This window comes from Macrotis lagotis, chromosome 1 (genome assembly GCF_037893015.1).
Source record: "Macrotis lagotis isolate mMagLag1 chromosome 1, bilby.v1.9.chrom.fasta, whole genome shotgun sequence".
NCBI classification, from domain to species: Eukaryota; Metazoa; Chordata; class Mammalia; order Peramelemorphia; family Peramelidae; genus Macrotis; species Macrotis lagotis.
The window spans coordinates 624,401,633-624,427,467 of NC_133658.1; the positions used below are offsets into that span (position 1 = coordinate 624,401,633).

At 33.9% G+C, this 25,835-nt stretch overlaps 1 protein-coding gene across 1 annotated transcript in view; it reads left to right on the forward strand.

Moving 5' to 3' along the window:
* Positions 1-25,835, forward strand: part of THSD7B (thrombospondin type 1 domain containing 7B) — a 1,134,773-nt gene that overhangs the window by 484,769 nt on the left and 624,169 nt on the right. The window contains exon 7 of the mRNA XM_074215070.1: positions 1,941-2,138. Within this exon, the coding sequence (XP_074071171.1) occupies positions 1,941-2,138 (198 nt within the window). The remainder of the gene's footprint in view (positions 1-1,940; positions 2,139-25,835) is intronic.

A 25,835-nucleotide genomic window follows, 5' to 3' on the forward strand; every position in this document is an offset into this window, starting at 1 on the left:
TTAATATGGGAAGCAGCAGTAGCATGGATTGATGTAAATTGTATGGGACAAATATGCTTTTGAAAAGGTTGATGACTTTTGAAAACCAATTGAAAAAGTGAATGACAATGTGTGATTTAAGTAGATGCTAAGGAAAAGATCCATGCTTTTTTATTTTATGCTGAGCCTATGGTACATTTTGAAGCTAGTTAGTAGTCAGTACATGGGCACCACAAATGTAGGATTGAGATAATTTATTGATTGAAGAGATTGAATCAATAGATTTATAGTGAGATGTTCACAATGTGATTTAGAGACAAAAAGTGTGTAGGCCAAATCTCCTTAATGGAATTAAGATCTAGGTAACTTGGCATCCTGAGACCCATGCTATAATAAACTCACCTAGTTAGTGATTGTCTTGTGGTTTAGCAGCATGTCAAAAAAATGAGCAAATATTAGGCAAGGATTTAAGTTAAGTAAATAAGCAACACATCAACATAATGAATAAACAAGGTTCAAGTACCTAACTATTTTTTCTTTTAAAGGAGAGTGCTCTAAGTTTATAAAATTAAGAGCTAAAAAAAGATTTAGGGATACTATTGTTTGTTGTTGGTGTTTAGTTGTTCACATATCACAATATGCCAGTATTGTATATGGGATTTTCATGGAAAAGATACTGGAATAACTTGCCATTTCCTTCTCTAGTGGATTAAGGCAAACAGAGCTTCTGAGTTTACTAGGGTGACATAGCTAGTAACTATCTGAAATAAGATTTGAAGTCAGGTCTTCCTGACTCTAGGCCCAGTGCTCTATCTACTAAGCCAAGGCAAAAAGAGATTGACTTGCCCAGAATCACACAGTTATTAATATCTGAGGTCAAATTTTAAACTCAAGTCTTCCTTGCTCCAAGTCCAGTGCACTATCCACTTATGCCACCTACCTGCTATATTATTATTGTCATTGCTGTTATTAGATACCAGAAGTGATGGTGATGCTGGTGGTAGAAGTTAGTAGTAGTAGTAGTAGTAGTAGTAGTAGTAGTAGTAGTAGTAGTAGTAGTAGTAGTAGTAGTAGTAGTAATTGTTCTTGTTGCTGTTGAAATACATTTTGAGTGAATTACATGTAATAATGAATGGGCAGTTGATCTGAAAATTAGGAATACCTTAGTTGAAACTCAACCTATGATAACTGTAAATATGGAAAAATTATTCAAAAGCTATATGCCTCAAAAAATATTTATCTAGGACTTATCTAAAAAGTCATACATGAGTTTCTAGAAAATAAGGGAATTTCACATACACATGCAGTCACATTATATTCACAAAATCATATATTCATTTTTTTATTTGTAGGTTTGACAGCTTCCTCTTTATACAGTGTTTCTTGGTCCACAGATTATCTATTTATAATTATTTCCTAATCATTTCTAAATATCCAAAATAAATTTCTGTGCAGTATTTGAAAGATCATTCCAGTCAAAGAAAACTTTTCTGTCTTTATCCTCTATCCTTAAAGATTTCATGAGAAAAAAACTATTAGAAATTAGTTTATTTCAATGACTACTTTATACAAAGATAATAAGTACCTTAGGTTTCTAAGACTCAGAGATGTTTCTTCCTTACACATTTTTGAAGTGCATAATTACTAAGCACATGTCTTTCTACATGATTTATTTTTTGCTTTATTTTCTTGAGTTTTTTAAAATGTTAAAAATATAACTAAGTTGTTTGTTTATGGGTGGATCTTATCTGCTCAGCTAGAGATTGTATACAACTTGAGAATAAATACTATCTGTTCTAGTGCTTCTATCTAGACCACTTCCCCATCTCCTAAAATCATCTCTATACAATGTTATGGATGATCAATTAATCTCTTTGCCAATTGCTCGTTTGATATGGCTTTTATTTGCATGAAAACATGTGAAACATTATTATACTTATTTTCTTTCCATTTGTTCATAGGGTTTAGATTAAGACAGCGGCATATCCTCATGGAATCTACAGGACCCGATGGAAATTGCCCACATTTGGTGGAATCTGTTCCATGTGATGATCCAGTGTGCTATCAGTGGCTGGTTTCAGAGGGGGTCTGTATTCCTGATCATGGAAAATGTGGCTTGGGACATCACATTCTGAAAGCTGTTTGCCAAAATGATAGAGGTAGGAAGTAATGAAAAATTTGGAGCCAAAAGGCTTCAACTAATGTATATATTATTATTCTGTAAGAGGTAATTTATCTGGAAGAGAGAAGAAGAGGTTTGCTTTCAGAGTACAGGTGTTTGAGTCAAATGGCACATTGCTAGAAATACTGTTTACTAGGATGTACTTGGGGGGGGGTACTTTTTTCCCATAACAAAAGCACAAGAACAGATTATATATGAATATTAAAATGACAATCTATAGCACTTTCCATGGTACTGACTTTTTCAAGGAAAAGGAAATATTTGACTGAATTTTAGCTTATCTGCTAAAGAGCTTCCATTTCTTATTGACAAAGTCAGTTTAGAACACAGTTTTATGCATTATTAAAAAACAGTGCAATGTAAAAGATTCTAGGGATGAAATTCCTGCCAAGTTGAAAAAAAATCTAAGTGGCATCTTTTCATTTCCACAAAATCAGATTCTTGTACTGGAATCAATCACAGTGGTAACACTAAGCATTTTTAGGAAAAGATTTTTTAAAAAGTTGTCAGGAAAAATGCTTGAAGTTTCTTGCAAAACTTTTAAGAATGGTGTGTTTCCTTGATTAATGAGCTTCTAGTGCCTGTACAATTGTCTGAAATGAAATGTGATTGAATACTTAAACCAGATGCTAATGAAAATAGAAATGAGAACAATGACATTTTTATTTTATCTGAATTAAAAATAAAAGGAAATAAGACTTGTGGAAAAATATTCGGTATCTTTATTGATGAAGCCTGCCATAAAGAATCTCTATTGTGGTAATTTTTGTGCTTACTTTTTTATGAAATGTTTTTATTTAAGAAATATAATCACCATAGAATGAAATTAAATGACATACCAGGTTCATGATGAATATTATTATACATTGTAACAATAGGAAGATGGAACATACCATGATAGTTTGACCTATCTCACTTTCAGGTAACTATTTTCAGTTACATATATAATATATATGCATGACTTAATATTGAGTAGTTGCCAAATAGGTCACTGTATAAAACATAAAGTTGCATATTTAAAGATTTGATTTCTTTTTTTTCTTTTTATTTAAATATCTCCACAATAGTAATATAGATTATTGATATTACTGGCAACAATGTTGCCAACAAGAACAAATGTATAATAGTACTTTACTTTGTGATTAAGTGATATAAATATATAATTTGTTATTTAAACTGTTAAATTTAATTCTGAGATATTTACTTTGCATTTTTCATTTTCTTTTTGTACTTATACCTTAGATTCTTTTAGCGATATTGTAAAATTCTCTTAGAGAAATATAAAATCAGAAATGCAAATCAGAATAATGCTGTTTAAAATAATTTAAAACTAGGCATTCCCTCCCCCCCCTTTTACCCTCCAAATTAAAGAAACTTTACCCTCCAAGCTAAAGAAACTTGGCATATTTTGATTTATTGGAGCCTTAATGACAAAAGAATCATTTTTATGCATTGTCAGTTTCCTTTCTTTCTGGGATTTGACCTAAGAGATTATATCTGGTTAGCTGTCTATCTCTTTTACTGTGGTTATGTGCTGCACATAAGCTGAAGTGGTAAAAACCCTCCTATTTTTCAGTGCTTCTATAGCTTTGTTTCTTGTTCTTGAATCATGACTGATAATTATACTTTGACCTTTTCTCACATTTTCTGTGCAGTGTTTGTGTGTGTATGTGTGTGTTTGTGTGTGTTTGTGTATGTATATGTGTGTGTGTACATGGGTGTGTGTACATGGGTGTTGTTGTAGCAGAGGAACTCTGGATACAGAGAAATCTTGAAATCTTTTTGAGACTTTTCTGTACTGTGGGAGGGTGTTCTCCACTATATATATTGGTGTTTTCAGTCTCTATATCCTAAGTGTCCTGGTTTTTTTATCGTAATGTTTGGGGTAGGAGAGGATATAATGAGAACTCTTCTCATTTGCAGAAATCTGACCAGGCAGAAGTTCTCTCTTTGACTCCTGGCTGGGATGCTTAGTCTCTTCTTTTCTCCCCCTTTCACCCTCCCCTCTCCTCCCTCTCCCCTCTCCTCTCCCCCTCCCTCCCCCGCTTTCCCCCTCTCCCCTCCCCTCTCCTCTCCTTGATCCAAGCTTCTTTTCTTTCCCCTTTTTCTTTTCAATTTACCACTCTTTTCCTAACTTGTAACTATCCCCTTTGCTATTCACTCTCAACTGTCTCTTTTTTGCTTAGCTTTATTACTTTCTTAAGAAACTACTGTGTCTTTTAAGAAACATACTATCTTGCTGCTTCTCCAAAGAACTCAAACTGTGAACTTCTCGTAATAACCTGTGAACTTTGTAGTCGCTCATAAACTTTTGTGTAACATGTGGACTAAAATCTAAGCCTTTCTTAAATTCCTGAGTCAGAGATTGCTTTTGCAAATGGATATTAGAAACCACAGCTACATCTCTCTATTCCAGTTTCTCTGGCAACATTTTTGGTGTCCCTGAGGGGTCACAGCTATCCCTCTGTCTCTTTCTCTGGCTTCATTGATGTCTTATGGGATATGGGGATTTCTGGGTAAGACATTATAGTCCTTGGAGAGTTTTTTTTTTTAAGTTTATTTTTAACTCTTAAATGACTACATGTTTTGAAGTAAGGCAGTCACAGTCAAAATTTATGGGAAATGGTGGCCTCCAGGTACCTCTAGCAGTCTTATGTTAGTGGAAAATTGAAAATGTGTTCTTATACTTTTAGCCATCCAGCTTATGTACTAATTTAAGATGATTGATGATAGGTTTGGCAGAGGAGTGCTTTCCTGTTACACTTTCCACATATTATTAAATAATTTTCATGGCTATAGGAATTGACAAGATTGTTGACACTTATTTGAATGACTGGAGGATGAAAAAAAAGTTTTAAGGACAAGTTGAATAATTTTTTTCTACTTATATTTTTAAAATTTCTGATAGCAATTGATATGTTTCAATCAATACCTCCTAATTCATTCCTTGCTTTATGAGTCTTTTTTTGAGAGATTTCTTAGTATTATCCTTAATATCTAAAAGCAGTACATAAAAAATATAGTAGTATATACTGAATATAATAAAGAATATATACTTTATTTACTCTATAGCCTATATTGAATATGTGGCATATATCAACATATATAATATATGCTTTATATTTTATTAAATTAAATTCATTTTTATTAAATATATTTTAAATGAATTTTATTAAATATGCAGCACACAATGAATTTATTTAAAGTTCAATTCAAATTTATTAAACACCTACTGGATCCAAAGTATTGTCCAATTACTGAAGATACATAATTGAAGAACAGCATGATCCCTGCCTTCAAGGGGTTTTCAATTTAATTGAAGTGGAAGGTAGCTTGGGGAGGGAATTCATTGTACATGAAGAGAAATAAGTGTGTTATAAAGATGATTCCAAAAGAGCAAAAGACACTTCCAAATAATCATTAAGTCTAATCTCCCTGAGTTCAAATCTGGTCTTAGATGCTTAGTAGCTCGGTGATCCTGGGCAAGTCATTTAACCCTGTTTGCCTCTGTTTCCTCATCTGTAAAATGAGTTGGAGAAGGAAATGACAAACTCTTCTAATATCTTTGTGAAGAAGACCTCAAATGGAGTCACGAAGAGTGGAACATGACTGAAAGTAGCTCAACAACAATAGGCTTAAATATTCTTATTCATTTTTGAGAGTAAATGCTCATAAAACCAAAGTACAGAGATCCTTGAGACTAGAGAACCATTCTGGTTCTTCTAAAGAACTAAAGATGTATACTAAGACCTCTGAAACATTCACTGTACTAGAAATCAAATTTGTGCAAAAAAATCCATGTTAACAGAATACAGGAAAGTCTTTCATAGTTGACTTCCTAAAAAGGAATGCTCTTTATAAAAAGCATGCACTTTTATGGCAAAGAAAGGTTAGGGTCAAAAACCTTGTCAGTGAAACATACAAAAATAGGAACCTAATAAAATAGAGCAACGCAGCTTTAAATACACAAATATGGGGGTGGCGAGGTGGAGTAGTGTATAAAGAACTGGCCCTGGAGTCAGGAGCACCTGGGTTCAGATCGGGTCTTAGACACTTAATAATTACCTAGCTGTGTGGCCTTGGGCAAGCCACTTAACCCTGTTTGCCTTACAAAAAAACCTAAAAAAAAAAAGAAATACACAAATACAACAATAAAGGGTAGACATATTCATGATCCATTGTGACCTTAACTGCACAAGCAAGTTGGACAAGTCTCAATTCTGGACTTCTTAGTGGATCTTAGTGGAAAAAAGTGATGCAGATCAGCTTTCTGCCCACAACTTCTACCATAGAAAAAGTTATATTAAAAAAAATTACCCGGGGAGGTTAGGTGACATAGTGGATAAAGCACCTTCCCTGAAGTCAGGAGGACCTGAGTTCAAATCCAACCTCAAAAACTTAATAATTACCTAACCTTGTGATCTTGGGCAAGTCACTTAACCCCAGTGCCTTACAAAACCAAAAACAAACAAACAAACAAAAAAACCCTTTGCTTTAACAAAGACCTGAATTTTGCTTTTGCAAATGGATATTAGAAATGTTGTAGCATATGAGTTATGAAATGGTATACTTTTCTGCATTCTTACTATTCTCATGGAGAAATTACAAAGAAACAAACTCATAATCATATTATGCTCAGAATACAATACAGTGGAACTGACTATACTTAGATATAGCTGAGACATGTAGAATAATTTAAAACTATGTCTAGCCTAAAGACTATTGTCTCACCTTTCAAAAACAAAACAACTTGAGGTTCAACAGAAATCCATGAATATAACCATAAAAATGATCTTTTGGGCATTCAAAGCCCTTTGTAATTCATGACCTCCTTATCTTTTGGTTTTCTTCCATCTTACTTTTCCCTAGCCTCCATTACGTATTCTTTGATCCAATGACACTATCCTCCTGCCTGTGTATATCAGACAAGGTATCCCATCTATCTGGGAAATTTCACTATCTCCTATGACTGGAATTCTCCCTCTCCTCATCTCTTCTTCTTGCTTCTTTGACTTCCTTCAGGTACTACTTAAAATAAGTTTTTAAGGGAAACTTTCTAGTTCCTTTTCATTCTCGTACATGTGTTGATTATTTTCATTTTTCCAGTTTGCACATCAATACATTACATGTTGTCTACCCCATTTGATTGTGAGATCCCAGAAGTTAGGTTTTGTTCATTGTCTTTCTCCCCACAGCTTAGTGCAGTCACTGGCACAGTGTTGATTTTTAAGCCAGTCAGTTGTGTTCAACTCTTAGTCACTCTGTGGACCATAGCCTGCCATTATTGTCCATGGTGTTTTCTTAGCAAAGATACTGGAGTGGTATGTCATTTCCTTCTCCAGGGGATTATAGAAAATGATTTGCCCGGGGTCAACAACTACTAAGTATCTACAGTCTGATTTGAACTTAGGTCTTCTTGACCCCAGGCTCAGAGTTTTATCCACTGAGTCACCCACTTGAGCCTGTCTCTATCTGGCATATAAACATTTATCAAATAGCTCAATGAAACACCTGATTTATTCATAAAGGAAAAAATATATATGAGAACTCAAAGAGAGCATGTTCCATGTTACCAAATATTGTAGTTTTCTCAATTTTTCACCCTTAGCTAAGAATAAAGTAAAAATAATACCTCTTTAGTATAGCAATTTGTTGAACCAAAATACTTTCATATATATTATTCTATCTGATCGTCCTAATACACATTTGAGATTGTCCGGGAAGAAATTTTAATTCTCATCTTTAGAAGAAATATCCAGTCATCAGATTAGTCAAGAAGATCTGAGTGTGGGGTAGCTAGGTCATGCAGTGGTTAGAGCACTGGCCCTGGAATCAGGAGTACCTGAGTTCAAATCCAGCCTCAGATACTTAATAATTACCCAGCCGTGTGGCCTTGGGAAAGCCACTTAACCCCATTTGTCTTGCAAAAACCAAAACGAATTTTTAAAAAAAGAGATCTGAGTTCCAATTCTTATCTGCAAAAGCAACTACCTCCAAGTTTGTTGTAAAGATTCAGTAATGAGGCAGTAATTGTAAGGATCTTTTGCAAAACATTAAATTCTATATAATTTCTCTCTCTCTCTCTCTCTCTCTCTCTCTCTCTCTATATATATATATATATATATATATATATATATATATAAATTCTATACTATTGTTTCATAGGTCCAAAACTCCATATTTGCCATTTTTGAGAGTTTAATCACATAGAGGTGAGAGATCAGTGATACTCAACATCTTATCATTCACATAAGTGACTAGAAATATAAATAGGTAATATAAAGGCTTTTATTTTCATTGACAAATCTGCTTGAAAACATGTATTTTGAAATTTCAGTGGAAAACCTTAAAAATATAATCCTTGACTGATTTTCCTTAGAATATTTTCACTGATTCAATTAAATAATTTGGCTTTTAAAGTTCATGATTTCAATTTTTAATCAGAATTATCAATTAATTATTGAAATTTGGATGTCCTTAAAGACAAATATGGAAAAATACCCATGACACAGTTTTCAGGGACATAGCTTGCTACTGATGCTAGCTGGAAAAAGTACTGAATTTGGAATTGGAGAACCCAAATTTGAATCTTGCTAATGCCAAGTAATATTATCTGAGTGATTTTGAATGAATAAGTTTCTCATTCTTGTCAGATATAAAATGAGGATGTTAAACTAGATGATAACCATGGTCCCTTTTAGTTGTAAAAATCCTCTGGACCTTTCCCTACATCCTATATCCAAAGTGGATCATTTACCCCATGGGCATCTGGGAAAATATCCATTTTCCACTGAGTATCAAAGCCTGAGCATTGAACTCTGACTACTTTACAAGACACCAAATAGACCCAGAATGAAGAAATGTCTGTGTAGTCAGCATACATTTCTTTGCATAGATTTCCAGTGTGTATTCTGTATTTTTTGAGAACAGTTGATGAGTGTAATACATCAGACAGAACAGAGTTCACATACTGACAGGTACATGGGATTTAGAGTTCTTTAGTGTTGCCTTAATGCCCACCTGCATAAAATATTTTTTTATTTTTTGCCAGAGTTTTAAACCTTTTCTATGCAAATATTTCTTTAAGCAACATATATATTTACACAGAAGGCATGAGAAATGATTTTCCATCATTAATGTGGCATTGCTCCTACATTCCAGAGGAAACTCTTCTTTCAGTTTTTGCCCTGCAACATTAACCTTGAATAATCCAAGTGATCTTTAAGTCTTAGCTAAAGTACCATATATTTCTGGAATTCTAGCCCTAATAACACCTCTCTTGGATGACTTTTGTTTGGTGGAAAGTTGTGTTTTTTTTAATTTAAGAGAAAAGTAAATATACATATGTTCAATATCCTATCTTTTTTCTTCAGTAGTATCTTGACTCCTGTGAATATCAAGGTCAAACTCCATCCTCAATTCCATTGCTCCTAGTAAGAAGTCATTTATCTGAATAGTGAAAGCTTTAAGAAATTCAAAATAGACTCTTCTTTTGACTCTATGTATAAACATGATGTTTTTTTCTTTTCTAATGTTATTGTTCTATGCCTGCTTTTCTTCTTCTGCTCCCAAAAAGCTGTTTTTTACTTGTCTGTTGGGATGATTTCTTTTGGATCTTGAAGAGTTTCTGTTTGTTTTCCTTGGGTGCTATACCTATAATTAGATTTTATAAAGAACAAGATGTGCTACTTATCAATTAATTTTACACCAGTGATTTGTTCTCATGACAGTACTACAGTACAAATGAAATGTTATTGATTTTCCCTAAATCACATACTAGAGCATCTATGTGCTACATGTGACAATGAGATGAGTGTGATTGGTTTAGCAGAACTACCAGAATTTATATATCCAAATAAGTGTTATTGTTAAAAAAAAATAGACAACTTTGTATACAAAATAAGAGTTTCAGTATTTCAGCCATTGCTAAAACAAGTCATTCCAAAGACTATATATAAAGAACTCAAGAAAATCGGCTTACTTATGGGTATACCTTCCTTAAAAAAACATCTTGAATGTTTTATCTAGTTTGATCAGTCATTTCAAAATTCCTTCTACTTTATATACCTATATATACCCATATATAATAGACAATTGAATTGTAGAGAGGAAATGAAATTTCATAGATTTAATCAAGTTAACACATGGCTCTTGTGCTGAGGGATCTTGCCACAAGTCCATTTCAAGCCAAATGATAAGAAATAGTTTGTCTCAAATTAAATGGTTCTGTTTTTAATGGAGAATTATTTTGCAACAATGATTTCCTATGACCTTGGAATAGATTTCTATGAGGAGACTATAGAATTTCTACTTGGAGTTTTTTGGTTTTTGTCTGTTTGGTGTTTTGTTTGTTCATTTATTTTGTGTACGTGTGCGTGTGTATGTATGTGTGTGTGTGTGTGTTTGGGCAAACGCTCAGTTTTTGAATGGTTCCCTATAAATCCTGTAAAAGGTAGACAGACTAGACACCATTCAAGTTCTCTTCCATATTTCTTCTACTTCTAATTTTGTAATACTTTACATTCTCCCCATCAAAACTTTGGCAAGATCTTCACCTATAGTTTCAATGTGGATTTCAGGACTAGATACAATCATTAGTGAACTTGGTCTAGGTTGAAGAGATTGGTGATCTTTTTTGGTGACTTATTGGTGCAACAAAAGTAGACTTAGAGTTCATGCATCTTGCGTCAGGAAGGACTGTTGCATAGATTATCCATTGGACGATACCTGAGCCAGGTGCTAGACCAGTCCTCAAGCACCACCCTTGTCCAATGCACTACAGAAGTACATTTCAGAGAAGCACACTTTTTTTTGCTTGTCTTGACCCTAGTTTTGCCTTGCAAGGATGACTATTTCTCATTTTCTTTCTTAGGTCACATGGTCCTGACCTGGACCACTAGAGAACCAGTACCTCACCTATACCATGTGGCTGGATTAAGCCAGCCCTTATGACCTCTCTCTCTCTCTCTCTCTCTCTCTCTCTCTCTCTCTCTCTCTCTCTGTGTGTGTGTGTGTGTGTGTGTGTGTGTGTGTGTGTGTGTGTCTCTTTCCTCACTTAGCTTGAGCTTGTCCTCAAATTGCTTACTGTTTCTCCAGAAGGAGAAAAGATTTTAATCTGTATACTTTGTAGACCTGTATAATAAATCCTGAGAAGCTTTAAAATCCCAGGGTTGTATATGAATTCTTTCACCATTCAGGTCTCTCAGTCTTAAATTTCTTGACACCAATCCTCCAACAACAGTAGAAGTGGACATGGTTTGTGAATACCTTGTCCTATTTCATTTCTTGTCCTAGGATTAAGGGAATAACAGTAGACAGAGGAATTACAAGATGATATTATAATTAGCATATAATGAAACTAGATCAAAACAATTACTGCCCTCATTGAAAGGAATTGTGATGATAACAGATGTATCATAATTAAATTGAAATTGAATGATAGGAGAATAAGTAAAGGTAGCAAGTTCAGAATTTTTCTGTAGGAATTGGGCTAAGAGAGTAAGGAAAAAATCTAACTTGAGAAGATAGTAAGGTCTAAGGAGAGTGAAACATTAGTAGTATTTATAGAAAATACAATATCAAAGAGATGAATTTATTCAAATTAATTGTAATTCTGCTTATCAATGTTGAGTAAGGGACATGAAGGGAAGAAGCAGATAAAATTGAACAGTTTGATTTAATTTCTAAAAAGATGATTACCAATACTATCTAAAAATATACTTCAAGCTTACTGTGGGTAAAGCATGCATTTTCATGTTAAAACTTTCTATCCTGTTTGTTATATATTAATGCAATTTCTCAATTATTTTATTTTACTTTAATAAAAATGTCTCATGTTGATGCAGCAGGTTGCAATGAATAAAGAGCTAGCTATGACCAGGAAGATCTGGGTTCAAGACTGACCTTTGATACATGTGTCAGTGCAACCTGGGGAAAATCATTTTCCTTTAAAGTTCTCTAAGTAGTTCTCTGATTCTTTGAGTTATGAGAAGGTTCTGGTCAACATTAGTAAAGACAGTTTTATTACTGGGAGTTCTCAATATAAATGAAAGCACAAGTGAGTCTTCCTTCCAAATAAGTAACAAAGGATGATTATATTCATTCTATATCAAATAATCAATAAATTATAGTACAAAAATTGCTTATTTTGTTTGTGTGTGTGTATATGTGTGAAATATAGGGGAATAAATAAACTCATCTTTCAAAATACTGATTTTTACAATTCTCTTTTCAATTCTGCTTCTAAAACATACTGACTTTGTGACAAAGGATCAAAAAATTTATCTCTTATGGCTATAGGCAAATCCACTAGACTTTCCAGGTTATTTGAAGATCTGCATCAATGCTGGGGGCTCCTATTCTGGTAATTTCTCATAACAACTAAGATTCTAAATCCTGTCTCTCCAAGGACCCCTGAATAAGAAATGTTTTTCAATGAATTGATTTCCAAGTATGACTTTCTGCCACCCTCAAAAAATCCCATTTTTTCAACTATATTTCTAATTCAGAAATCAAATTTTTATTCTTATTCCATGAGACATAAGAAACAAATGGAATAATGAACTATATTAATATTTAAAACTGTATTTTATGTGATTAAATAGTTAAAAGAACATTTTTTTCCTGAATATCCCAGGATCCTTTGCTCTATTTGCAGGAAAACCTTCCATTTTTTCCCCCTATGCAACTGTAAATTGTCCTATAGTGTTTAGTCACAGAGATTAGTTACAGTGTTAGTCATGGAGATAGAATTTTGGGTTTTGGTTCTGTAATAAATTTAACAGCAGTATGTGCTGCCTATGTTTGCTTTTTTCTGTCTACTGATAAAGCACAAAGATTTTCAATCAAAGTTGATGTTTGCTGTGTGATCTTGGACAACTAATTTTATTTTGTTATGTCTACTAGAATGTGAAAAAAGAACAGTCAGATTATATGATCACTAAGGTCTCTTTAAGACCTTAGCATTCTATGATTCTATTTTAGTATTTAGTATTTGCAGGCAATTCTATTCCTAATTTTCTGAGATTATGTATTATATCCTAGCTAAATGTGAATGTTCAACCAGTAGAAGAGAAGTCTTGTAGGAGGAGATATAAATATTTCCCTTGAAGTTTTTGAGCACTTTCAAGTGGAAGAGATATTAACTTGTTCTGCTTAGTCCCAAAGCTCTTAAAGTATTCTGAAAGTAGAGTCTGCCTATATTAACCCATCTCCTAATTAGACTAACTATAATAGTTCTCTATCATTTCCAGATTCAAATGTAACACCACTGTTGTTCAAAGTATTTTGTAACCAATCCTACCCCCTCTACACCACATTTTGGCCTCTTTATACCTTAGTCATCCCAGGGACCTTTCTATATAACACAGCTTCTTGCCTCTTTATTGTTTGTCACTCAAGATATTCTATTGACTGACTATTTTCACTGGTCATGCCCCATGCTATGTACTGTCTATTTCTTCATTTCAACCTTCTGACTTCTCTGAATTCCTTCAAATGACAGCTAAAATTCCACTTTCTACAAGGTTCTTTTCCCCATCTCACTTGAGGTTAATACCTTCCCTTTTCTGATTATCTCAAATTTATCTTGCTATACAAGATATTTATATGTTTGCATATAGTTGTTGTTTTTTATCTGCCCTCATTATACTGCAAACTCCTTGAGTTCAAAGACTTTTTAATCCTTATTTGTACTTAATCATAGTCAAGCGGCTAGCAGAAATAAGTTTAAGTTATATGGAGGAATATTTTAATTTGATATCTATAAAAGAAACAATAAAACAAAGTAATATAAAATAAAAACTTAGAAATTCCCTAGAATACAGAATAATGCCTATTTTCTACCATCATGAATTTTATGGAAACTAAGAAGTATCAGAGATAATAATAATAATAATAAGAAGAAGAAGAAGAAGAAGAAGAAGAATCAGAGATAATAATTCTGAACCAGTACTATATGAAAATAAGGAATAAAATTATATTATTTTGCACTGGTTGACTCATAACACAGATAACTGATTAATGTGATGGCACACAGGTTTAACTCATATGGATAAGGAAAGTTTTATTTACTTGATCACTGACTTCACTACTTTAACATTAAGAAGAGCCTTATTGGGAATGGCTAGGTCATGCAGTGGAGTCAGGAGGACCTGAGGTCAAATTTGATCTCAGACATTTAATAATTGCCTAACTATGAGACCTTGGGCAAGTAACTTAACCCCATTGCCTTAAATAAATAAAATTAAAGAAAAGAAGAATCTGATTAGTTGATCAACCAGTTTGTTGATGACTTGTTAGTTTGGATATTTTTGTGAACTTAGCCTAAACTAGTCCTTTATTTGGAGCAATGCCCCTGGGCTTCAGCAGTTACTTGTTGGCTTCTTTCATGCTTCTTTGTGTGTACAAAATGCATTTTGTAAGTCAGCCAGAGCTCTTTCCAGTTCTGTTAATGTTGATTCTTGTCAAAAATTTTTGAATTTGTCATTGAAGAGAAGATTAATAACTAATAAGAAAACCAAGCATAATCACAAAGATAATGTCTTGGTCAAAAATAAGTCAAGGCAGACTAAACTTATTATATTTTTGAGAAACTAAACTAGTAAGGCATTCAAAAAATATTACATACTATTATTGTGAAAAACTAGAAATATAGTTGTGACTATGTTAAAATTAATTTTCTTTTTATCTGGTGGAATGGCTCAGCTGTTGTTGAGCTGTTTCTTATGACCCTGTGGGGTTTTCTTGGCAAAAATATCAGAATAATTTGACATTTCCTTCTCCAGTTCATTTTACAGATGAGGAAACAGACAAACAGGACTAAATGGCTTGCCCAGGGTCCCATAGCTGTAAAGTAGAAGAGACTGGATTCAAACTCAGGTCTTCTTGACTCCAGTTCTAGAACTCCACTACTTTACCACCAAATTGCTCCATCATAGGGAGCAGTCGTTAATGTCTGTTTGAAACATGTCCCTGGCAGGGTGACCCAAGGATTAACACTTGCCTCTTTCTTGCTTAGTGGTTTTATGAATAACTTGGAAAACAGACTATATGGATAAAACCCTTTTCAAATTTATAGATGATATAAAATTGGAAAGCATAGCTATTATACTTTATGACAGTCAGGATTTAAAATTTTAATTCCAAAATACATTCAAATAAAATGAAATTTCCTAAGACTAACTAACTATATATATATATATATATATATATATATATATATGTCTATAATATCACACATAGTGACTAGATGCTTAATAAATATTTATTAACTGATTTACATCACTCCATTAAAATTTTCCTCTAGCTTACATCAAAGGAACTGTCTTGTCTGTTTCAATTTTTCTGCTTGATGGATCATGGTTCCTATTTTGGTCAGATGTTCTGTTTCTTCTCATTACTAATCCAAGAAACTTCTCATGCTTTTGCCAAAGGATTCAAACTGATTTAAAGGGAAAAAAAGCCTCTACATTTCTTTGCCTTTTATTTTCAGTCTCAGCTCTAGGATTCTTATTGTAGAGATACAGAAGGCAAAAAAAAAAAAACACCAAAGTATTATATTTTGAAACTATATGGCCATCAGTCCTTAAATTCCAGCAGAGATTTTGCATGACATTGTGAAAGACTACAGGAATAGAATCCAGTTAAAAAGATTTTTTTTTGGTCCAGAAAAATGATAATAAAATCATTCTATATTTTAGGTGAATTGTTTGATTAAAAAGATGCATTTGAAAAGTTAATATGGGTAATCATCAAAACTGCCTGGTACTGGTTAAGAAATAGAATAAAGGATCAGTGGATTAGGATAGGTTCAAAAGAAAAAATAGCAAATGAATAAGGTAACCCACTGTTTGATAAACCCAAAGGCATTGGCTTCTGGGATAAGAACTTACTCTTTGACAAAAATTGTTGGGAAAACTGGAAAATAGTAAGGCAAAACCACATCTCATATTTTATTCCAAAATAAAGTCAAAATGGGTAAAGGATTTTAGACATAAAAGGCAATGCCATCGATAGATTAATAGACCAAAAAATACTGTATCAGGGCTATGGAAAGGGTACAAATTTATGGCCAAACTAGAAATAGAGTACATTAAAAACTGCAAAATGAATAATTTTGACTATATTAAATAAAAAAAATTACACTAATAAAATCAACGCTGCCAAAATTAGAAGATAATCAGAAAGCTAGGAAAAAATCTTCACAACTAAGAGTTCTAATAAAGGTCTCATTTCTAAGATATATAGAGAACTAAATCAAATTTATAAGGTTGAAAGTCATTCCCCAATTGATAAATGGTCAAAGGATATGAACAGACAGTTTCCAATGAAGAAATTAAAGATATATATATATATATATATATATACATACATATATATAAAATATATGTATATATGAAATCATATGGAAAAAAATGCTGTTAGCATTATCGATTAGAGAAAGACAAATTAAAACAACTCTGAGGTATCACCTCACACCTATCAGATTGACCAAGATGAGAAAAAGGGAAAACAATCAATGTTGGAAAGGTTGTGGTAGGATTGGGACATTCATTCATGCATTGCTAGTGAAGTTGTGAATGGATCCAAACATTCTGAAGAGTAATACGGAACTATGCCCAAACAGCAATAAAAATGTTCATTCCTTTGCCCCAACAATTCAATTTCTAGGTCTATATCCAGAAGAAATACTAAAAAATGGGAAAAGTTCTCCATGTCCCAGAATATTCATAGCAGTTCTTTTTGTAGTGGCAAAGAACTGGAAATTGAGGGGATGCCCATCAATTGGGGAATGACTAAACAACTTGAATACTATGGAATATTATTGTTCTATAAGAAACCATAAATTGTTGGACTCTAGAGAAATATGAAAAGAATTACAGAATCTGATGCTGAGCGAAGGGAGTAGGACCAAGAGGATTGTACACATCAACAACAACATTGTGAGATGATCAACCTGATGGAAGAGTTCCTCTCAGCAGTTCAGTACTAGGGATGACCCTATTAGACCAGTCATGGACAATGCTATTTCTATCCAGAAGAAGAAAAGCAAAACAAAACAAAAATCCTTCATAATTTGAATTTTACATTTATGTTTTTAAAAAAAGCTCATATATTTCCTTTAATCCTAATTCCTCATACTGAAAATGACTAATCTGTAATCATATTTAACACAAATGTGTATATACAATATTGACATGACTATTTGCTGCTGAGGGAAGAAAGGGTAGAAGGAAATTTTATAAATGAAAAATATACATATGCATATGTATGAATGCTGCAAAACTTTCTTAACATGTATTTGCTGAAAAAATACATAAATATCAAAAAAAGAAAACAATACTTATAAAGTTAAGTTTAGTTGTTATTTTTTTAAAATTGTAAGTTTTAGTTTCTTAAATATATTTAATCACTAAAATAACACTTCTTACTGAATAATTTTTAATTTTCCAGTAAAATACATTATCTGAGTGCATGCTGTATTGAAATTTGTAGTGTTAGCCTAGGCTTCTAGCCTTTGTATGGTCATATATTTAATTCCCCACCCCAAGAGTATCTGAAAAGACTTCTGTTCACCTTGTTTAAAAAAAAATATGTACTTTTAAAATGCTGCTTCTCTTCTCTAATTAATTTTTTTTTATCACATCACCACAATTATTTCAAACCTTTTCCTTTGAAGCCTTCAGTGTCAATCCCTCCTACTCCATGGTCTGATAAGAATTTCAACTAACATTTCACTAAAAAAAAAAACCCATTCATCAAAATTTTCCCTTCTACTTTCATACTCATCTTTCTTCTCTCTGGCATCATCCACCACTATCTTTTCCTTCACTCCTTTCTTTGATTAAGTCTTCTGCTTGTCAAAACCCCTTACACATAGGCTTAAGATCCTCTCCTTCTATCTTCTCTAGTAGCTTTGTTTCTTCCTTGATGTCTACAAGTAAACCCAAATCTTCCTCATTAAAATAAATCAATAGATTTTACCATTCCCATTAGCTATAATCCTATAACTCTCTCCTCTGCTTAACTTGAAAAATCAATCAATAATTGGAACTCTTGATAACTCTCTCCTCTGCTGAATTTGAAAAAGCAATCAACAATCTTGTTTCCAATCTTGTTTCTCTCTTTTTATTCTCTGCATTCCAGTTTTTGACCTTATCATCCATATGAAACTACTTTTTTCATATCACCTAACAACTCTTAATTATGAAATGCAATGATCTCCTCACCTTTCTTGATATTTCTGTAATATTTGGCAATGTTGACCATCTTTTTGTCTTGTATGTTCTCTTCTCATCTTTTTGTGACTTTTACTTTCTCTTAATTTTCTTCCTCTTTGATTCTTTTATGAATATTTATTTTTGCTATACTCATTTAACTAGTTGAGTTCATCAAGGCTTTATTTAGGACCATCTCTTCTCTTTGTGTGCTTTCACTTGGTGTAGGGTGTGTTCAAGGAAGGCCAGGGTCTTTCCAGGGCTACTTTCACCTTTGAGTCCACCTGAGCCATGTAACTCTTACCTGTGTCTCCAAGAAGCTGTAGCATGTACGGCAGCCACACCTCAGTAAACTCTTACTGCAGGCAGACTAAACTAGGTTATGGGTAACCGAGAGGATTTCAAACTCATTGTGAATAGTGAGGAGGGGGTATCTATCCCAAGCATGTGAAGTTTCCCACTGGTGGAATGGGCAGAAAAGAACAATTAGTTCCATTGGCCTTGGAGCACTTTGATCTTAGTTAGATATTGATGATGCCAAGGTCATCCACTGAATCTAGTGCCATTACCAGTTGTTTTGGCTTTGTCTTGCTTCTGGATCATGATGCCTTTGAAAGAGAGTGTGAGGTGGATGACTTCATGCAGCTCTACCGCACAAATTCAATTTACACATGCAACAAAAGTCATCACTCATAATCATTCCTCAAAGTCCTGTGGTGACAGGCAAGTGAGAAGGCAGCAGGTGCAGATACACTGGGAGCTGTAATCATGACCCCACACATAGGTGACTCAGGTCATAGTGTTGTGTCCCCACTGAAAGCAACAATGACATTCAGCAACTCACCTCTTGTTGTGAGGAAGGGACTAGAAGAGGTGCCCTAAATATTATCTACTTACTCAACCTGGCCTGATTACTGTGGTAGATGGGGATCCAACTGTGTGGTCAAAACACAAAAAAACTCTACAGGAATTTCTTCAAAGAATATTCCACTCACCATCAGTGCATGGAAAGTTCACACACTCATAGTCAATACAAGATCCAACAGAACTGAAAGTCAAACAGCTGTTGTTGCAAGAGAAATCAGAAGTTATGCTATCCAAAGGGCAGCCCTGAGTGAAACAAGGTTGGCAAATAAAAGCCAGCTGACTGAAGTCAGAGCTGTATACATATTTTTCTGGCATGGCTACAGTGAAGGGGGATGCAATCAAAACTAATCTAGTCAACTTTCTTGAAAGCCTACCAAAAGGAGTGAATGATGGAGTCATGACAATGAGATGGCCACTTGCAGGAAAATACCAGGCCACCCTCATTAGTTTCTATGCTCCCACCATGGCAAACACTGATGAAGTTACAGAAAAATTATGATGAACTGGAGATCCTTATCATCAAGGTACCAAAAGAGGACAAGCTTATAATTCTGGATGACTTTAATGATAGATAGGCACAGATTACCAGACATGGCAGGAAGTCCTTGGGAGGAATGAGTTGGAAACAGCATCAGCAATGGTCACCTACTACTGACCTCATTTTTCACCTACCTCATTTCTCATGACTTCATCACAAACACTGTCTTCCATTTACCTAAAGCAATAAAACTTCTTCAATGTACCCTGGGAGCAAACACTGGCATCTAATAGACTATGTGATTGCAAGGAGAAGAGAAAGATAGGATATGAGAGTGGCAAAAGCAATGCAGAGTGCTGGACTGATCACAGACTCATCCTCTCTAAGCTAAATATGCACATTCAAGCAAAGCAGTGACCCCAAGGCAAAATGACTACCACTTGGCAACACAGTTGGCAACAGTAGAACAGATAAAGAATGGGCAACTTTCAGAGACCTGGTATACAGCACTGCATTTGCTCATCTGGGCCAGAACACTTGCAAACACCAAGACTGGTTGATGAAAATGTTGGAGAAATACAGAAGCTGCTACATGAAAAATGAGAATTCCACCGGGTTTACCAGCAGGATAGTTCATCTATTTCAAAGAGGGCAATATTTAATTCCATCAAAAGTAAAGTATAAGCAAAGGTTAGAGAGGTGCAGGAATCTTGGCTAAATAAGAAGACAGATGAAATTCAATTTTATGCAGACAGTAACAAACCAAAATGCTTTTATGATGCCTTGAAGTTTATTTATGGGTCAGAGACATATGGTACATATCAACTACTCAGGGCTGATGGACCCCACTTCGATTAACAATAGGGTCATGATCCTAGAGAGATGGGCTAAATACTTCCAAGGTGTTCTTTTTTATTGTAGGCACTTAATAAATATTTATTGACTGATGAATACAGAGAAACATGAAAAGATCTATATGAACTGATAAAGAGTAATATGGAACCAAGAAAATAATGTATCAATGACTTGTAATAATGCAAATGGAAAGATCACAAATATCAATAGTGAATATTACAAAATTACAAAGAATAAGCGTAAACTCAAAAAAATGAGAAGATATCCCCACCCCAAACCTTTTCAATGTAATACATTTGTGATACTCCTAGACTTTTCTAATACATTGACTAATTTTTTCTCATTTCTTTTTCTTTCTTTTTTCATTTTTTTAAATTAAAGATATTATTTGAGTTTTACAATTTTCCCCAGTCTTACTTCCCTCCCCCCACCCACCCCCATGGAAAGCAATCTGTCAGTCTTTACTTTGTTTCCATGTTGTGCATTGATCCAAATTGAGTGTGATGAGAGTGAAATCATATCATTAAGGAAGAGACAAGAAATCTAAGAGGTAACAAGATCAGACAATGAGTTATCTGTTTTTTTCCTAAATTAAAGGAAATAGTCCTTCAATTGTGTTCAAACTCCATGGCTTTGTATCTGGATACAGATGCAGACAACCCAAAATTGTTCCCGAATGTTGCACTGATGGAATGAGCGAGTCCTTCGAGGTTGAACATCACCCCCATGTTGCTGTTAGGGTATACAGTGTTTTTCTGGTTCTACTCATCTAACTCAGCATCAGTTCATGCAAATCCCTCCAGGCTTCCCTGATATCCCATCCCTCCTGGTTTCTAATAGAACAATAGTGTTCCATGACATACATATGCCACAGTTTGCTAAGCCATTCCCCAATTGAAGAAGATTTACTTGATTTCCAATTCTTTGCCACCACAAACAGGGCTGCTATAAATATTTTCGTACAAGTGATGTTTTTACCCTTTTTCATCATCTCTTCAGGTTATAGACCCAGTAGTGGTATTGCTGGGTCAAAGGGTATTCACATTTTGGTTGCCCTATGGGCGTAGTTCCAAATAGCTCTCCAGAAAGGTTGGAGGAGTTCACAGCTCCACCAATAGTGTAATAGTGTCCCAGATTTCCCACAACCCTTCCAACAATGATCATTATCCTTTCTGGTCATATTGGCCAATCTGAGAGGTGTGAGGTGGTACCTCAGAGAAACTTTAATTTGCATTTCTCTAATAATTAATGATTTAGAGTAATTTTTCATATGGCTATGGATTGCTTTGATCTCCTCATCTGTAAATTGCCTTTGCATATCCTTTGGCTATTTGTCAATTGGGGAATGGCTTTTTGTTTTAAAACTATGACTCAGTTCTCTATATATTTTAGAAATGAGTCCTTTGTCAGAATCATCAGTTGTAAAGATTGTGTCCCAATTTACTACATTTCTTTTGATCCTGGTTACAACGGTTTTATCTGTGCAAAAGCCTTTTAATTTAACGTAATCGAAATCATCTAGTTGGTTTTTGGTGATGTTCTCCAACTCTTCCTTACTCATAAACTGCTCCCCTTTCCACAGATCTGACAGGTAAACTAGTCCTTGATCTTCTCATTTGCTTATAATATTGGTTTTTATGTCTTAAGTCCTGTAACCATTTGGATCTTACCTTGGTAAAGGGTGTTAGGTATTGCTCTAATCTAAGTTTCTTCCATACTAATTTCCAATTATCCTAGCAGTTTTTATCAAATAGGGAGTTTTTAATCCCAATAGCTGTACTCTTTGGGTTTATCAAACAGCAGATTACTGTAATCATCTCCTGCTTTTGCACCTAGTCTATTCCACTGGTCCACCACTCTATTTCTTGGCCAATGCCAAACAGTTTTGATGACTGATGCTTTATAATATAATTTTAGATCAGGTAGGGCTAAGCCCCCTTCTTTTGCACTTTTTTTATTAAGCTTTTTGAAATTCTTGACTTTTTATTTCTCTATGTGAATTTGCTTACAATTTTTTCTAACTCATTAAAGTAATTTTTTGGAATTTTGATTGGTAGGGCAGTAAACAGGTAGTTTAGTTTTGATAGAATTGTCATTTTTATTATATTAGCTCTACCTATCCATAGCAGTTGATATCTGCCCAGTTATTTAAATCTGATTTAATTTGTGTGAGAAGTGTTTTATAATTGTTTTCAAAAAGTTTCTGAGTCTGTCTTGGCAAATAGACTCCCAGGTATTTTATATTGTCTAAGGTTACATTGAATGGTATTTCTCTTTCTAGGTCTTCCTGCTGTATCTTGCTAGACATATATAGAAAAGTTGAGGATTTGTGAGGGTGTATTTTATAACCTGCAACTTTGCTAAAATTACTAATTGTTTCCAGTAGTTTTTTGGATGATTTCTTGGGATTCTCTAGGTAGACCATCATGTCACCTGCAAAGAGTGAGCGTTTTGTCTCTTCCCTCTAAATTCTAATTCTTCAATTACTTTTCTTTCTCTAATTGCTGAAGCTAACATTTCTAATACAATATTGAATAGTAGTGGAGATAATGGGCACCCTTGTTTCACCCCACTTCTTATTGGGAATGCCTCTAGCCTCTCCCCATTGATTATAATGCTTGTTGATGGTTTCAGATAGATACTGCTAATTATTCTAAGAAACAGTCCATTTATTCCTACACTCTAGTGTTTTTAGTAGGAATGCATGCTGTATTTTGTCAGAAGCTTTTTCAACATCTATTGATATGATCATATGATTTCTGATAGATTTGTTGTTGATATAATTGAGTATACTAACAGTTTTCCTATTACTGAACTAACCCTGCATTCCTGGGATAAATCCTACTTGATCATAATGTATTATCCTAGTGATAACTTGTTGTAATAGTTTTTCTGAGATTTTATTTAAGATTTTTGCATCTATATTCATCAGGGAGATAGGTCTATAATTTTCTTTCTCTGTTTTAACTCTTTCTGGTTTAGGTATCAGCAGCATATTTGTTTCATAGAAAGAGTTCCATCTTTCCCTATTTTTCCAAAGTGTTTATATAGAATTGGAAGCAATTGTTTCTTAAGTGTTTGGTAAAATTCACTTGTGAATCCATCAGACCCTGGAGATTTTTTCTTGGGGAGTTTAATGATGGCTTGTTGAATTTCTTTTTCTGAGATAGGGTTGTTTAGGTATTTAATCTCCTCTTTATTTAACCTGGGCAATTTATATTTTTGTAAATATTCATCCATTTCATTAAGATTATCAAATTTATTGGCTTAAAGTTGGGCAAAATAATTTTGAATTATTACTTTAATTTCCTCCTCATTGGTGGTGAGTTCACCTTTTTTCATTTATGATACTAGCAATTTGATTTTCTTCTTTCTTTTTTTAATGAAATTGACCAGAGGTTTATCAATTTCATTGATTTTTTCATAATACCAACTTTTGGCTTTATTTATTAATTCAATAGACCTTTTTGCTTTTGATGTTATTAATTTCTCCTTTAATTTTTAGAATTTCTAATTTGGTATTTAAGTGAGGATTTTTAACCTTTTCTTTCTCTAATTTTTTTAGTCGCATATTTAGTTCATTGGTTTTTTCTTTCTCCAATTTATTCATGTAAACATTTAAAGCTATAATATATCGCCTGAGAGCCGCTTTGAGTGAATCCCATAGGTTTTGGTATGTTGTTTTAGTATTATCATTATCTAGGATAAAATAGTTAATTCCTTCTATAATTTGTTTTTTGGTCCACTCATTCTTTAAAATGAGGTTATTCAGTTTCCAATTGGTTCTGGATCTATATCTCCTTGGCCCAATATTGCATATGACTTTTATTTCATTGTGATCTGAGGAAGATATATTCACTATTTCTGCCTTTCTGCAGTTGATCATTAGGTTTTTATGTCCTAGTACATGGTCAGTTTTTATATAAGTTCCATGTACTGCAGAGAAAAAGCTATATTCCTTTCTATCCCCATTCAGTTTCCTCCATAAGTCTACAACATCTAGTTTTTCTAACAATCGATTTACCTCCTTAACTTCTTTCTTGTTTATTTTATGATTTGATTTTTCTAGATCTGAGAGTGCGAGGTTGAGGTCTCCTACAAGTAGAGTTTTGCTGTCTATGTCTTCCTGTAGTCCTTTCAGTTTCTCCTCTAAGAATCTGGATGCTGTTTCATTGGGTGCATATATATTCAATATTGAAAACTCTATTGTCTATGGTACCTTTTAGAAGGATAAAATTTCCTTCCTTATCTCTTGTAACACTATCTATTTTTGCTGCTACTTGTCTGAGATAAGGATTGCTATCCCTGCTTTTTTTTTTACTTCAGCTGAAGCAAAATATATTTTGGTCCAACCATTTACCTTTACTCTACATGTATCACTCTGCTTCAAGTGAGTTTCTTGTAAGCAGCATATTGTTGGATTCTGGTTTTTAACCCACTCTGCTATTTGCTTATGTTTTAAGGGAGAGTTCATCCCATTCACATTCAAAGTTATGATTACTAATTCCATGCTTTCTTCCCTCTGTTTGTATTTCCCCCTTCCCCCCTTTAACTGTATTCCCCAGTATTTTGTTTCTGAATACCACCCCCTTCAGTGTGTTTGCCCTCCTATATCACCCCTCCCTTTCCTTTCCCCTTTCCCTTTCTCCCTTTTCCCTTCCCTTCCTTTTGTTAGTTCCCCTTTTCCCCCCTCTCCCCTCTTTCTCCATTCTCCCTCCCCTTTTCCCCTTTTAATACTTTAAAGGTTAGATGATTATTAGTTAACTAATTATGTGTAAGTTGACTTTAAGCCAAGTCTGATGAGAAGATCCAGGTTTTTCTCATCTCCTCCCTTCTTCCCCTCTATTACCATAGGTATTTTGTACTTCTTAGTGCAATGAGATTTACCCCATTCAATCCCCCTCCCTCCTCCAGTCTCCTTCCTATCCCCCTTTTTAAACAGGTAGTGTTTTTTAGATCATTCTGAGTCATAGAAAATTCTGAGTATCTGTCACTTCTAGCTAAGTACATTCTATCTAATAGAGTTAAAATTCTTGAGAGTTATTAGAGTCTTTCTCCCAAGTGGGGTTAAAGCCAGTTACATCTCATTGGATAGCAGTCTCATGGATAGGTCATGAATGTCAATCACTTCTGGCTAGGTATATTCTCTCTATTAGAGTTACAATTCTCAAGATTTATGAGAATCTTTTTTCCCCATGCTGGAATATAGCCAGTTTCAACTTATTGGATAGCAGGTTTTTTTCCTTTTACCACCCCC